The sequence below is a fragment of the Enhydra lutris genome, unplaced genomic scaffold (assembly GCF_002288905.1).
Source record: "Enhydra lutris kenyoni isolate GAN:26980312 unplaced genomic scaffold, ASM228890v2 scaffoldscaffold6, whole genome shotgun sequence".
Classification (NCBI taxonomy): domain Eukaryota; kingdom Metazoa; phylum Chordata; class Mammalia; order Carnivora; family Mustelidae; genus Enhydra; species Enhydra lutris.
In genome coordinates, this window is record NW_019154090.1 from 44,558,546 (window position 1) to 44,575,408 (window position 16,863).

General features: G+C 42.6%; 1 protein-coding gene across 1 annotated transcript in view; it reads left to right on the forward strand.

Moving 5' to 3' along the window:
* LOC111141643 (cilia and flagella associated protein 61) overlaps positions 1-16,863 on the forward strand; it is a 280,919-nt gene that overhangs the window by 66,229 nt on the left and 197,827 nt on the right. Inside the window, exons 8-12 of the mRNA XM_022494366.1 lie at positions 1,495-1,586; positions 7,375-7,449; positions 10,850-11,028; positions 12,859-12,898; positions 15,544-15,683. Coding sequence (XP_022350074.1) covers positions 1,495-1,586; positions 7,375-7,449; positions 10,850-11,028; positions 12,859-12,898; positions 15,544-15,683 — 526 coding nt within the window. The remainder of the gene's footprint in view (positions 1-1,494; positions 1,587-7,374; positions 7,450-10,849; positions 11,029-12,858; positions 12,899-15,543; positions 15,684-16,863) is intronic.

The window sequence follows — 16,863 nt, forward strand, 5'->3', positions numbered from 1 at the left end:
TTTTATTGAATACATGTTATATCAAGAGAGTAAATTAATATTAAAAGCATGTGGCTCTTCTCATCATGAGGACATCAGAAACCCCATATAGACTTTCTGAAAAGTTTTGCAGGGAGAAGGACATATTCAGGAACTAAGACACGATACATTCCCACAAGCATGTTTCTTCAGGAGAGGAATTCTAGGTCCTTTACTCCTCTCACCAGACATTTTCTCCCCTTGCCAAAAGAGCTACCCATGACCCAGGGAAGTGATTCTCTCACCTTGTACCTTCAGCATTATGGACCTCTTCATCTATGCCCTTTCCATGTCCCTGGCCATCCAGTTTTTCTCTTAGAATTTCATTCTGTTTCACTTGGCTCCATCTTTGCCAGAAGCAGGCATAGGGCACGCATAATCTGGGAACTTGGGGTGGAGAGGTATCTGCAGGAGTCTTTGCCCTGGCTGGCACAGTTGGAAAAGAAGAAGCCCAAAGGATAGGTCAGCTCTGGCCTCTCCACAGCATCTGATGTGAACATCAGAGAAAAGAAGACGGAGGGGCAGGCCTATGCTGGCAGTGTGCAGGGGCAGCCCCTGGGCAAGAGCATCCTCGTGTGGGGGCAGCTGCGAACAGTTGTCACTGCTGAGAACCCTCCAGCGGAGCAGGGGAACCAGAAGGAAGAGGTGGGAGAGAGGAGGGAGAGGGAACAGGGAAGGGAAGAGAGACTGATAAGATAGAAGGGGGTGGGGGCAGAAAGACAGGAAGAGAAATAAGAAGGCCCAGAAGGACAAGAATGAGAACTGAGGAAAGAGGAGAAGGAGGAGGGGGAGAAAGAGCTTTGTGGACCAAAGGGGGAAAGTTTCATTTCTACTGTAATTTTTACTGAAAGTTAAAGAAGTGAACACTATCCTGATTATTGACTTTCCAGAACATAGTAAAACAATAATGCTCAGCTCCAGTTCCTCTTGCTTAGAAAGTAGAGAAGTAAAAATAGCAGTCACTGTCAGATCGCATGCTAGAATATTTTCAAATGAAGGAAAAGCAGCCCTTGTGCTAACCGAGCTTCAGTGTCTAGAGAGCACTGACATCGTTAATTGTGGTTTTTCCCACATTTGGCCTTTATATCATTTCAAAGTCTGTGGCCCAGAAAGTTGCTAATCAGTTGTTTGTAGACTTTAAAGGGGGCTCCTATGAAAGGAGCACTGGTTCAGGAGCTGCAGAGGGTGAGGGCCCCCCTGTGGGCCAGGCCAGGCCCCAGCCCATGATTGGCATCCTGTTTCCCCCATAACTCTATAGGGGTGGGTATCAATTTATCTCCATCACATGCCTAAGGGGCCTAACAGGTCAGAATTGGGGTGGGCTCCCCACCTTGTGGTACTGCCCTCTGCCCTGTAGTTCTTCAGATATGCCCCAGGTGAGAAACACACCAGTTTACCATGCTGTCTTCCATGTCCTGCGGCTCTGCAGATGTTCATCATCTATTTTCTGTCCTTATGCCATTCTCTCTTTCAAAGATGCTGAGCTTGGTACTAGCAACCACAGTTCCCCGAAAACAGTTGAGGAGCCACGGGAACCTGTTTCTCCACAGGCCATGGAAAGCACTCAGGTAACAGAGGTCACTCACCCATGCCTGGGGCCCTGGGGCAGGTGTGGGGGCTGCTTGTGTTGTGGGGGGCTGGCTCATGACCAAGTTCTGATGCCTGCTGTAGACAGGGCCTCACTAGTCCTCAGACCGGGGAGACAGCAGGCTTGGAGGGTGTTTATAACAGGGAGGGTGCCCTGGGTGCGTGTTTATAACAGACAGATCAGAGCTGCATCGCTGGCTTCAAGAATATGGGTCAGAATGGAGTTTCATCCCTTCTCCTCCTTCCTTCTTACCCGTTCCTGATTCCAGGAGGCTGAGGCAGATAAAACTGCTCATTTAAAGCCAGGTAGACAATCCAGACCTACTGAAGAGCCTTACACGCTGCCCTCATACTCACACAAGGACCCATTTCCCTATTTTCCTTCCTGCCTGATCGGGCTTGGAAGCTAGCAAGATGCCTTCCACAGCTTCCGGCTGAGCTGCTGGCTCCACTTGTCTCTGCCTGGCCTCAGCAGGAGCCCCCCACCACCACCTGCACTTTCCTGTTGCCAGGACTCTGCAGGTGCTGCTGCTGCCCTCACCTAAAGAAGGGGTAAACCCGCAGCAACAGGGGCTACAGTCGGCCGTGTAATAGATTATGTAGGATTTGGCAGACAAGCCAATAGATCCAGTCCTGTGTTCCAGCTCTGCCAACTTCTAACCGCTGATGGGTTTGCAGTAATATGAATGCCCACATTTACTGGGCTCTGGGTGCTCACATGCTCCTGCAGAACCTCAGAGCATGTCTTTTGTGTCTTTAGGAACAAGGCCTCACGTAGGGGATGGGGCAGGAAAACAGGCTCACCTCCAGGCTAATGTCGTTGGCCTGGTCCTACATCTGCGTGTGGCCAGAATCCCAAGATGTGTTTCCCTACACACCTCCTTCAGCTTCTGGTCTGCCTGACTTCTCCACCCAGCTGGGCCCAGAGCCCCTCCCTGAGCCCAGGATGGGGGGGGCAGGTGCTGAGCCATTGCTTCTGGACTCTAACCTTGGACAAAACAGTGTTCCTCCTTGCCCATAAACTCATGTAAATAAAATCTTGGGAAAAGGAGGATGGAGGGAAGACCTTTATCTCAACACTAGTCCACCTGGCTTGTCCTCCCAGATTTCCACACGGTCTCTATGAAAAATGTATTCTTACACCCCAAACCACAAAAGGTTCCAAACTGTAGCTGGTTGGCTATTATATTTCAAGTGCTGATTTAGTCTCTGCATGGAGACTGGGCATGCGCAATGGTCACGCACTCTGCTGTGTCGGAGGGTACTCACGAGACCAAAACACAACCCCCGCCTTCAAGAGGTAGTGACTTGCTATGGGAGAGGAGAGCCTAATTCAGTATGTGGAAAGGAGGATGGGAAGCATCCCAGAGAAGGAGACCTTTTAAAGAAGGTTGTATGACATGGATTAAATTAAGGGAAATGAAGCTGATGAATGAAGTTAATGAAAAAGAAAAACTTAGTGCTCAGGGCTTCTGCTTTCGGCAAAGACAGAGTAAGAGAGACTAGATTTATTCCCCTGCTGGAAAAACCAAGAAGTGGCCAAAACGTAAGAGATAGCAGTTTTTAAAACACTGCTTATCAGGTAACCAAGTAGAATGATGGGAGAGATGGGAAACAAGCCAGGCAAGGCCTCCGATTGCCCTGGCTTCCTGCCTGAGAGAGTTTTAGGCCACGGCATGGGGCAAGAGAACCCAGTGGGCACCCAGTGGACTCCCTGAATTGAGGAGGCAGACCTGTAAGTGTATGGAGACTAAAGCTGCTAAGGTCTACGGGACAGAGTATCAGAGAGGAGAGAGCTGCACAGAGGGAGGTGTGAGACACCAACAGAGGGCTGTTCTTGAGTATTGAACTGAAGACCAATCAACATGTGAGCAACTGGTGAAGGTCAGGCTGAGGACAGAAAAGGATTCAAGTTCACAGTGCCCAGTGCTTATCCAAAGCTGGAACCTCTGCCTGTTCCCATCAGCCAGACTGGAGAACCTTAGGGCTCACAAGGCATTGGAAGAGTGCCCAGAAGAGTTTTGCATCAGTAGTAAGGAATAATTAGCTCTAGAGAGAGCACTGCACCGGTTATGTCTAACGTATCTGTAGAGCAAGAACCCAAAGGATCAAACTGCTCCCAAGTGGCTGAGTTCCAGAGCCCAGTTCAAGAATAAGTATAGGAGTACAAAATTAACTAGCACCCAACTAGGTTAAATTACAAGGTTTAGAATCCAAGAAGATATTACCAGGCACTGAAAAAAGCTGAGAATGTATGATGCATAAGGTGGGATAACCAGTAGAAACTACCCTAGATCTGAAGCAGATATTAGAATTAGTGGATGAGAACATTGAAACAATTGTTAGAATTAAATAAGTTCCAAAGTTCAAAGAGAGACGTGAAAGATATAAAAACACCCCAAATAAAACCCCTAACATAAAAACTGCAATTCATGAGATGAAAAATACATGGAAGGATTAACTATAGATTAAATATCACAGAAGAAAAAAAGGTTAGTAAACTTGAAATGGAAATGAGAATTAAAAAATAAGAAAGATATTGTATCAGTGAGCTGTGGGACAATATCAAGTAGCTAAAATGTGTGCAGGTGGAGTCTATAAAGAAGAGGAGGGAGAGGTTGGAATGGAATAAATATTTGAAGAAATGATGACTATAAAGAAATTCTAGATTTTATGAAAACAGTAATCCCACAGACACAAGCTCAATGAACAGCAAGCACAGGAAACAGGAAGACAACTATACCAAGCCCATCATAATCAAATAGTGGAAAACCAATGATAAAGAGAGAATCTTAAAAGAAGCCAGAAAGGGGGAAAAGGCAAGCTGGGAACAGAGGAATAAAGATCATAGTTGCAGCAGATTTCTCATTGGAAACAGTGTAAGCAGTAAGACAGTGTGGTTGCATCTTTAAAGACCTGGAAGAAGATAAACTATCAACCTAGAATATTATACCCATTGAGTGTCTTGCAAAAATGAGAGTAAAATTTTGATCTGCACACAAAAGGTGAACAAATTCATTACCAGTGGACACATACTACAAGAACTGTTGGAAGTCCTTCAGGCAGAAGAGAAACAATACCAGATGGAACTGTGGATCTACACAGAGGAATGAGGAATGGTAGCGGGATGGATACACATGTAAGATTTTGTTCTTATTATTTATATCTCTTTAAAAGATAGTTTATTGCTTAAATAAAATAAAAACAACATAGTCTGGGACTTCTGGCAAATGTTAAAATGAAATGTATGACAAGAACAGTATAAAAACCAGGAGAAGGGAAATATAAATATACTATTTGAGGTCTCTTCTGCCATACATGATGTGGTATAGTATAACCTGAAGATAGATGTGATAAGTTAAAGATGTATATCATAAACCCTAAAAAATATTGAAGTTACAAATCAAATTCAGAGAGTTATACTTAATAAAAATACAGGAGAGAGAAAGTGGAACCATAAAAATATACAACTGGGGCAGCTGGCTGGCTCAGTTGGTAGAGCATGTGACTCTTGATCTCAGGGTTATGAGTTCAAGACCCATGTTAGGTATAGAGATCACTTAAAAATAAAATCTTTTATGAAATATATATAACTAATCCAAAAGAAGGCAAAAAGATGTAAAAAGGGTTTAAAGAGCCGAGGGACAAATATAAAACAAATAGCAGGATGGCAGACTTAAACCTAACAATATTGATAATTACATTAAATGTAATGTACATTGAATGTCCCAAAGATTATATAAGATCAAGATAGATTGGATGAAAAAGCAAGACTCAATTATATTGCAAACAACAAAAAATGCATTTTTTTTAAAAAAGATTTTATTTTTTATTTGAGAGAAAGAGAGAGCACAAGCAGGGGGAGGGGCAGAGGGAGAGGGAGAAGCAGACTCCTTAATGATGTGTGTAGGCTGACTTGGGGCTTGTTCCCAGCACCCTGGGATTATGACCCAAGCCAAAGTCAGATACTTAACCAACTGAGCCACCCAGGGACCCCAAAAATGAACTTTAAATACAAAGATACAATAGGTTCAAATTAAAAAGATACAAAAAGATACAGCATGTTAACACTAATGAAAAGAAAGCTGGAGTAGCTTTATTAATTTCAGACATAGTGGATTTCAGAACAAAGAATATTACCAGAAGTAACAAAGATCAAGAGAACGTAACATCCTGAATATTTATGCATCTAATAGAATTTTAAAACACATGAAGCAAAAACTGATAAAACTGCAAATACAAACAAATAAATGACTCTATTTGGAGATTTCAATATCCCTCCCGTATTAACAAGCTAAAAGATTACCTAATGTTTCTTTCAAAAATACAGGGAAGGCATTTGAAAATTCAATATTCATTCCTCATTAAAACTCTCAGAAAATTAGGAATCAGAAAGAACTTCTTCAATTTGTCAGAGCTATTTTTGAAAACTCTGTAGCTAACATCATACTTAATGGTAGAAGACTAAATGCTTTCCCACCATGGTCAGAAGCAATGCAAGAATGTCTGCTCTCACCTCTTCTATTTAAATTACACTGGAAGTTCAAGCCAGCACAACAAGACAACAGAAGTAAAAGGCATCCAGATTGGAAAGGAAGAATTAGAACTGTCCTTTATTTGCAGGTATAACATAGTCATCTAGAATCTACAAAACAGCTACTAGAACTAGTAAATAATTTAGCCTCTTGCTCAATATATACAAAATTAATATGCAAAGTTCAATTTTATTTCCATGTAATAACAATTAACAACCAGAAATTGAAATAAATACCATTTACACTAGGTACAAATGTACAAAATACGAAGAGATAAGCCCGACAAAAGATGTTCAAGACTTGTATGCTGAAAACCACAAAACGTTTCTGAGAGAAATGAAATAAGACCTCAGTAAATGGAGAGAGATCCCATGCTCCTGGTTTCGAAGACTGGATATTGTCAAGGTGTCAGATCTTCCTCAATTGGTCAATGCATTCTCAGTCAAAATTTCAGGAGGAATTTTTCTAGAAACTGAAAAAGTGATTCCAAAATTCATATGGAGAATGGAAAGGACCTTGAATAACTGAAACAACTTTGGAACGGAACAGCTGTTGGACTAATACTACTGATTGCAAGGTTTGCTGTATAGTTCCTGTCATTAGGTCCCTGTGATAACAATGCCAAGGGCAACAGATACATTAATGGAACAGAATAGAAGACCCAGAAATAGACTCAGCCTATAATCTATAGTGACAAAAGGCAGACAACCATTTGCATGGGCTTGACCAAGTGGAACAGGGCAGGGAAGGGAGGGGTCCTAGAAACACAGAAGCTTTGGGAAGTGACATATATGCTCATTATTTTTATTATGGTGATATTTTTACAGAGGCAGACATAGGTTAAAACTTCTCAAAAGGTCTACTTCAAATATATACGGTTTATTGTCAATTCTACCTCAATAAAGCAGCTGGAAAAAAAGCTGGAGTGCAGCTTTCAAGTTACACAGAAGACTAAGAATAATGAAGTAATAACTAACATCTACAGGGAACTAGGAGGAACCGGCAGTGCGCTAGCATCGCTCTAGCTACCTGTCCTTATTTTATTCTCCTAACAACCTGGTCAAGTAGGTGCTGGTTTTAGCCCCTTTTTACAGATGAGTCTGTGGAGACTCCATGACTATCCCAAGCCAGTAAGCTGTGGAGGCAGGATCTGAACCCAAAGCAGTTGATTCTATAGCTGGGGCTCTGAACCACTCTAGGTGTTGATTAAATATCTTGCCTTTGTCATCCACAGGGGAGAATCACAGAAGAAGCCACAGCTGAGGAACTTTTGTCAGCAGTCCACAGCGGAAACAGTAGTGAAATGGAGGTAGGACTCGAGCACGGGCTGGTTTGCCCCACAAGGGTCACTATTCATTGTGTGTTGGTGGGCTCGCTCCTCTTCCAGGCCTCCCTGCCTCTCTCTACCAGCTCAGAGCTGCCACTTCTTTAGCACTGACTCCCCAAAGCCTCCCTCAGTGAAGTCTTCCTCCACCAAGATATCCTTTGTTCTGTATCCTTTGTACAGCTTGGTCCTAGAAGCTATACTGTTAGAGATTCAGGCCAAGGGGTGGTAGAATCTTCTGCCAGCTGACACCCGTGGCACACTTCTTCATCTTCTGCTGGCTTCCTTCTCCCTGCCCACACCTTCCTTTGTTGAACCTCCTTGGCCCGCTCTGCTGGGGTGTGTCCTCTGTTTCCTGCTAGAAACTCAAGGATTCAGGTCATTTGGCTGGGCTCTCTGGACCCTGCTCGGGATTTCAAATTTTTCCTAAGGAGCAGAGGAGGGCTTTGAAAGTTGTAAGTGGGAGATTCACATGATGAGACACTCTCATGCCCCAGTGGTGAGCCCAGTTCTGAGCTTTCAGTGGGTTCCCCGGTGCCTCTTCTGGGCTTGTGAGTCAACCTAAGAAGTCTGGAGAGCCCTGGACCAAACACGAAGTCAGGTCATCTCCACGGAGTCCTGGGAGGACCACATTAATGGAGCACTAATCTCAAACATCGGAATTCTGAGAGGGCCAGGTTTTGGTTCCCCTTTCTTCTCCAGATTCTGAGTCATTAGGAAGTCTACATGGAAGTCAGCTAGGGGTAAAGGTGCCACTTCATGTTGGCCAAAGCTGAACTGGGGAAAAAATGTTGGCCCTGTAACAAGTGTATTTCCTAGTTCCCCACCACTGAATTCAGTGTACACAGCTGGCTGGAGGCGTCTTCACTGTGGGAGAGGGGTCTGCCCTGCTAGGCAGAGTGTATGGAGGTCAGGGGAACTCATGCAGTCAGGAGCCAGATATGCTGCTAGGAATAGAGTGCATCAGGCAGGCAGGGGTCCATTTTCCGAATCTCACTTTAGCACCTACCCTGGGACCCCACCCATGTCTTTCTGGCACTGGTCATTCCTCAGCACCCGAGGACGGGAACTTCAGGTGCCTGGTCTTTCTCTGGCACCGTGCCTACAAGCAGGTCAGAATCTTTGCGGAACAGCCATCAGATGACTGAACGTAGTTGGAGAAGCAGTACCCCAGTTTCTTTGCCTCTTAGGTGAAACAGCTCTGAGATGTATTCTCCAGGGCCTCCCAGGGATCTCAGCAGGATCGAGCGGGACACTCTGCATTGCTCTCCTTTCTTTCCTTGCCTCCCTTCCCCACTCTCCCTGCAGAATTTCCTCTCATCCCTCCCCAAATAAACTTAGCTCAGAGTTTGCTTCTGGGGACACCCACACCAGGGCACTGACTCAGGCTCTGGGGAGGAGAGAAGGAGACATGGAGCAGAAGGTGAGGCATGCTATACTTCTAAGAGGTCGCTATTCCTGTAAGAACCCAAACCAGAATGTGGATGTGGAGGAGGGGACAGGATGGTCTCTGCTGCATTAGACATACTGAGCCCCCAGAGGGCCCCTGGGTCAACAAGGTAGATTGATACCCTATGTTTATCTCCTCTCCCTTCTGGAAAAAAGCCACAGAAATGACAGCAAAGCAATAAGAAGGGGGGCACAAATCCACAAAGACAACACGACTAGGAGAGAAGATATTGGACAGTGAGCCCTTTCAAAATGTTGAGAATGAAGAAAATCAATGGAGGAGTTTACACTGGCTTAGCACAGTGGAGAAAGGAGAAGGTCCAGCACCACTGTGAGGGGAGGGACTAGCAGAAAGCAGGTGTTTTCCCTCCTGTGTCCACAAAAGGCCTGGGACTTCTGGAAGGAAGGGTAAAGACTGGGCTGAAGTGAGGGGTGTGACAGTCTGCGAGCAGACAGCTCCTGGCCCATCCACCATGCTCAAGAGAAATAACTAAATGACCATTCTCTAGATAGATGGGATGGAAACAGCTCCAAATTCAGGTTCAGGCTGCACTGTGTGAGGCTGTGTAATGGAGGAGAACAGAATAGACAAGTAAGTGGGACTCTCCATTTCAAAGGTAGAAACCCCTGTCCTCTCCTCCTACCATGTTCTCTGAATGCCAGAAGCCAGATCTTTGTATAAGTTTTTTCTTATCACTATGGTAACAAATTACCACGAATGTAGTGGCTTAAAACAACATAAATTTATTATTATATAGTTCTGGATGTCAGAAACCCCAATGAGTGCTAAGATCCATGTGCAGGCAGGACTATTCCTTCTGAGGCTCTGGGGAGAATCCCTCCCTTGCCTTTGCCAGCTTCTGGAAGCAACTTGCATTCCTTGACATATGATACCCTCATCTTCAAAGCTGGTAACATCCTCCAGTCTCTTGACTCTGACCCTCCTGCCTTTTTAAAAATAAGGACCCTTCTGCTTATATGGGGCCCACCTAGATAATCCACGATAATCTCCGTGTTAAAATCTTGTGTTAAAATCTTCACTTGCGTTAAAATCTTCACTTGTGTTAAAGTTAAAATCTTGTATTAAAATCTTCACTTAATGACCTCTGTAAAGTCCCTTTTGCTCTGTAAAATGCACAGGTTCCAGGGATCGGGCCATGTATAGTTTGGGGGGCCACTGTTCTGCCTATCACAGTCTCTAAGAGATTGAGCACATATTCAGAAACACGGGAGTAAATGCCAAAGAAATGAGAAAGTTGAAAGGGCTAGCCAGTAGGAAGAGGGATCAGTGGGACAGCGGACTCCTGATTTTCTTTATAAGGTTTTAGTGCTGATATTATTTTAATGTTTGATGCATTACTTTAATTTAAAAGAACTCTGAGAAGGATCTCAGTATGAATCATTTTCCTCTAACTGAGCTGTAACACCTTCTTAGACAACCCTAAAATGAGACTGGAAGGTCTAATGCCAACTTTCCAGGTGGCTCCTGCCAGTTGGACCTCTCTGGGCTCCACCTCATCACCAAATCACCCAAACAGTTCCAAGATCCAAAAATTCTTGTAGCACAAAATCACAGTGAAAACGCTTTGGGAGACAGGTGTTTTGCTTACAGAATTGAGAGGTATATAAACCTACCACACTCTAACTTCTACCCAGTGTTATAGTTGAAATGTGGATCCAATGGGAAAGACCAGTGGAAACCATTCATTTCCTGACCTTCACATGAGGACCTCTTTCAATCCCATTATGAATCTTGAATATCTCTTTAAGAAATCTCATTGAAACTAGGCCTGGCTCAGGATGATTTGTTTCAGGTGAGACTGTCACATCCGGCCTAGGGAGACCAGGTAATGTAGACTCGATGCCACCATGAGCCCATTAAATTGCAGAAAATGAATAGGATTCCTGCTTGGTCCCTCTTGTCTCCTTGCTGTAGGACATAGAAAACCTCAGTCAGCAGTCCACTGTGAGTGATACAGATGGCCGTGTCAGCTGTCTGAGCTTGGCATCCATTTCACTGCCCAAGGAGACCAGCGACTTCCGCCCCATCTACAAGGGAGCCTCAGCTGCTTTTTGTATTCAGCTCTTTTGTATCGAGGAGAAATATGAAGCAAGGCAAGTACTGATCCCAGGTTGTCTGTTATATAGTAAGACTTTTCTTAAGGCAGTGGTGGCCTCACATTTTATTTGTATGGAGCCCATGGTTTCCAAACGTGGCCTCACATCGTAATCCCGTTGGGTTTTTTTTGTTTGTTTGCTTGCTTTTTGTTTGTTTTTGTTTTTTTTTCTTTTTTTAAGCCCAGATTTCTGGGCCCAAGTCCCTGAGGTTTCAGTCCATAAAATTTGAGCAAGGGCCACAGAATTGGACTGCCCAGGTTTTGGCTCACCTGTGTAACAACAGTTGGGGATCTGGAAAATCATCACTTATGTAACCACGGGCTGCTCTCCATTCTCTAAAGTTTGCATTGGCGGGGAGGGGGAAGGCTTTGGATTTAGGTGGTTGCTTTTCTGGAGTCTTTTGGCTGCAAGTATCAGATAATCCGACCCAAATGGGCTTTTAAAAAATGGAATAATTGCTTCATATCACAAAGGTTAAGTCTACTGGTGGAATTGATTTTTAATGTGGCTTGATTCAAGATGAGCCCATCAAGTTCCAATTTTCTCTCTCTGCCTCCTGCCTCTGGTTCCCTGCTACTGGCCCCATTCTCAGAGCAGTGTCACTTCTTAGGATCAAAGAAATGGACAGTGGGCTGAGGCTTTGTACCAGAAGCTGGTGAGGACGACTTTGAGCCTGGCTTTCTAGCTAAAGCCCCATTGGACCTGATCAGTCTGGGCTCATTCCTGAGCTGATGGATGGGGCCAGGCCAAGACTTGATGACAATTTAGTCCTTTGCCTCATGTTTCCCTCCCTCACTACCATCCGCAAATTTGGGACTGGAGCCTTACACAAATGTAATCTGAGGGTGGCTAGTAGGACACCGAACAGCATTCCAGGAGAGCTGCTAGAAGGAGGAGGCATGGTGCCAGACAAAGCCTGGGTGCTCACCAGACCACTCAGTCACCCCACTTCCTATCCCTGTGTGTTCAGTACTTCTGCTGTCTATAGTCTAGAAGCGGACCTTTGACCTTGATGCCCAGATTCCACATCTCCTTTAGAATTCCCACTGACTCCACCATTTTATTGCACAGAACAATCTGGAAGAAGAAAAGATCAGCTCATTTTGATAGACCAGAAGATTCAGCGTATCCTTTAGATGACCAAGAGTGCTGCTAGACATTTCCTTCTTAGAGAATGTGTTTAAACATACTCCCAGTCTCCCAATCTCACTTACAATGTTTTACTCGTACTTTTTTCCTTTTAAGTTTTCAATTTCTTTGGAAATCTTAGAAGTTGAAAAGGGAAGTCTTTATTTTACTTATATTGTAGACATCTAAAAAGCCTATAAGCCCTTCTAGACTTGATGTGTATATTTATTTTTCCCTGTGCATTCAGATATGATTGTGCTTAGAATGTGACTTTTGAATTTTCAGACAGCAATTTGATGAACCATTATGGTTTACCTGTGAGTATAGAACCACAGGTGGTAAGAAAATCTTTTGCATGTAGAAGAGAAAAAGATCAGAATTGCTTATAATAAACCCACATCTCTCTGACAGCTCTAACAAAAAAGGGAGAGATTATATCACAGAATGACTATTGAACCTCTTTGAATGCACAGGTTATTAATTGTTATAGTAATGTCTTTAGTTATAGAAAAATATTTTACTACTGAAATATGAAGCTTATGATTTTCTGCAAGTTGATTAATGTTCAGCTAGACACAAATTCTGACTAGTGGTTGGCTATCACTGCCTGACAGGAAGAGAGCCATAAATCTTTTAAAATACATATTGATACTGCTTTTGCTTGTGGGTCAGTGACAATGCTTACTGTCTTGTTTACAGGTCACTGGACTTTATGAATTTTGTTTTCAGTCTTTTCCCTGTAAGTACATGCTGAATTTTGAGTAATATAATTGGTTTTGCAAGCTAGAAAATTTATAGAAAAGCAAAATGCCATATTCACTGTCCAAACATGTACATCGCCATGAATGTTAAGGTTTGAATTGCTTCCGTTTTCTGAAAATAAGGTTGAATGACATATCATGAACTCTTCAAAATATTGACGTTCATGTTCATGATATGTCATGAACAAGAAATGTCCAATTTCTTTTAAGGATAGCTTTAATGGTGTTTTGTTAGAATCAGATCATTAATAGAATACTGCAAGTACATGAAAATGTCAGAAACGACACAAAAGTGTATTAGACCGCCATATTACTTTATAGTTTACAGTGGTTCAGAGAATTCTGAAACCGTTAGATTGCGTTTCTGAGAGTAGGCAAGTAGGAATTTGTGACCGATCTTTTGGTTGGCGTCGCCCGACACAGTGTCTGACATGGAGGAGGCACTCAACCCACTATGACATGTTTGGCGGATGGGCCTCGGGCAAACAGACCAGTGCAGACAACATACTCCGTTCTTGTCCTCTGCCTCCATTTTTGATTCACTGTTGTCAAGGGGTGGAGATTCTAATCAACTTCTCACTTTATTGGAGGGAAGAAAGTGGAGAAGGAAGATGATTGAGGAAAAAATGGATTTTTACAAAGAAGTTTTTCCTCCCTCACCTATCAGTTAAGTCAATAACTAGATTCTTCACTTTGTTAATTACAAACAAAGTATCTATTGTCTTATTTTTCCTGATATTCTTTCTACTGAGGCAAAAAACAAATATGGTTTAATTATGTTTCCTGAAGCCTATGTGATTATAGGTTGTATTTCCTTATTTTGTTAATATAATGAAGGCTTGTAGTAATCATCTCCATTGTTCTCGTAACTTTTGGGGATTAATTGTTAAGGCATTTTGAAGCTCATAAAGCAATGTAGATTATCCTAAGGTAGGATTTACAAAGCCAATTTCCCTCAGAGATGCCCCCAAAGTAATTTTCCTGCGTTTAAATTCACTCCTACTTTGAAGTCCAAATAAAGGCAGAGCTCCAACATTACAAAAGCAATGCTGGCTTTAAAAAGGCAAAAGACACTCTTACAGTTTAATTCTATTGTCTTTCAGGCTATGTGGAAACAGGAACAAAATACTTCTATTATGCATCCTTAAATCCTTCACATCTAAGTCAAAGCAGTTCATTGTAGTCTCCTCCTCCCAGAGGAAGTCCACTGAGACTCGACACCCATTCCTTACTTTCAGCTTGAGTTTTTCAACAACTTGACTTTCAAGTTCCCCAAAAGGAACTGTCACTTTGCTAGAAAGAAGGAAGATAAGGTCAAACAATGATTCACTCCTTTGGTTTTCGCTAACATCCCCAGGGTTTTGGATTAGCACAAGTAATGCCTTCACAGGGTTCAGGAGAAGGCGAGATCCCAAAGGGACAAATTAGCTCTGGGAAGAGCAAGCCACTCCTGCAGGCACCTGGCAGAGGGTCAAGTGGGTTGTGTGGAACACAGATGGTCTAGGGCAGCTCTGTCTGATAGACAACAAATTCTAGCCAAATAAGTAATCTAAATATTCTAGCAGCCACATTAAAAAAAATAAACAAAACAAAAAAGACACAGGTGAATTCAATTTTAATACTATATTTTATTTAACTGAATATGCCCCCAATTTAATCTTTTTCACATGTAATCAGCATGAAAAGCTATTGAGATGTTTTACGGTCTTTCCCCCAGTGTTTGAAATCTAAAATATATTATTACACCTGTAGCACATTTCAATGAAAACACTACGTTTTTATCAGAAATATTTGATCTGCGCTTAGATTTCATAAAATTACAGTTGAATAAGTAGATTCATATACCCAAGTTGTTCCAACATAAAACTTTCCCAATAGCTGAGTATCAGTTTTTTAATTTAAATTTTAAATTAATGAAAATGAAATAAAATTAAAAACTCAGTTCCCAGTCACACTAGCTACATTCCCAAAAACCCACTATCCAGACATGGCAGCTGGTTCCCATACTGGGCAGTGCAGATCTCAGGGATAAGTGGCAGCTCTGAGGACATCTGGTTCCTCCTACGCCTGCTAACTAAACACACTTCCCAGGTTAAACACATCCTTAGCTCTGTTTGCCTAAATGGGATCATGTCATGATAAAATACAGATGTCCATTCATGTATAATACAAGATTTTAAAAAAGAAAAGTCCAGGATCACCACCCTCTCATCTTAGAGGAGGGAACCAGGGCTAGTGCTCTATCACTTAGCAAGCCTGGAGACTTTGCTATACCCGTGCTGCTTCATTGCCTCCAGGGTGCAAGTGAATTTGCCAGCACAAAGAACCTTACTTTCAAAACTGACTTCCACAGAATGGCTGTGCGAATGGGTCTCATGGTTTACAATGTTCGTTCATGTAGGTTTTAGCAGGACTTGCGGAGATTTTCTCAGTGTGCTTATAGTTCCTTATCCTCTTGAATTTCATATGATTACTTTCCAAATTACAGGAAAGTTGAACTTGAATACCCTGTCCTTTACACATTTTACCCCCTATTTTCTATAGTGTTTGGCAGCAGGAATTTGTTTAGTGATGAATGGTTTCCAATTCTCTCCCTGTGTGTCCTGGTCGCCGATCACGTTAGGACAAGAACTTCTGCATCATTTCCCTGCCGCACCTCACGCCTGAGTTTGCCCTCATTCAGAACTTCGTGAAGATTGTCCCCTTCAACAACTGTACCCTGGAGCAGGATCTCTATGTCTTCCATCGGGCTGGACTGCTTAAGTAAGTGAACATGCCTTCGGCCAAAAGGCAATCCATGAAATTAAACAAAGAGAATGGAACAAAGAGCTTGCTGCCATTTTAACTTAATGGTTTCTTTCAAAAATTGTTTTTTATTGGTGGAGAGCTTAATCAAATGATTTTAACCTTGGGTTAGGGAAAAAGTCATATTAAAAAGTAATCTGTCCAGTCAGATATTTTATTGTCAATAAAAGACCATACGATACCAAAATAGAAAAACTGACTAAAAAAAAAAGGCCAGACTATTTGCATATGAAGAAAAACAAACAAAAAATAATGGATATTTAAAATCTTCAAACATATTCATTAGGGGAAGGGAAACCCAGACAAGAATGAGACATCATTTTTTATCATATTGGTGAGATCTAAAATAGAGAAGCATTCAGTTCTAATGAAACAATGTAGCAGTGGCCAGAATGTAATTGACATGAAATTTCCAAGGCCAGTTTGGCCAGAATGCTGTAGTGGTTCATATCTGTCAACTCTTAATTCCACTCCTAGAAATATACCCTAAAAACTGGTTGCAGAGATGCAAAGAAAAATTTATATATAAGGACTAAAGATATTGGAAATACTCTTAAATGTCCAAAAGTAGGAGAATGTTTAAATACTTTATAGTAACTATATGAAGGAATTATAACTCTGTTTGCAATTCATTTAAAGAACATTTAATGAATGGAAAATGCTCAGAATGTAACGCTAGGCTCATACCATTATATAAAACAGCATTTAAACATGACCTAAATTTCTAAAGAAAGACAAAACATGACTAAACTAGAGTAAGGGGGGACATGAAGATGTGCTGCTATGCTGTGCCACCTGACTCCTCTTGTTCAGGACTAAAGAACTCACTTTCTAACTGTGAACAGTTTGAAGCTGGGTCCCACTTGAAAGAGATCACTCTGGACTGAAGAGAAGGGCTTTGCCCAAGTTTGTGCCTCCCAAAGGACAGCCTGCATCCAGTGACTAGTCTTGCATGTGGGAGGTGGGGGGGGAGGAGATGCAGTATAAAAGGCCAGCAACTCCCTGCCTCAAAAGAGGGACAACTCTGAAGGGTCTTCCCAGAACTCCCAGCAGGATCTGCCCGGTGTTGGTTGTGATCCTACTGCTTGCAGTGTGACTTCTCCCTCTGCCCTGTTCTGCTTCTGTCCGTTCTTTCAGA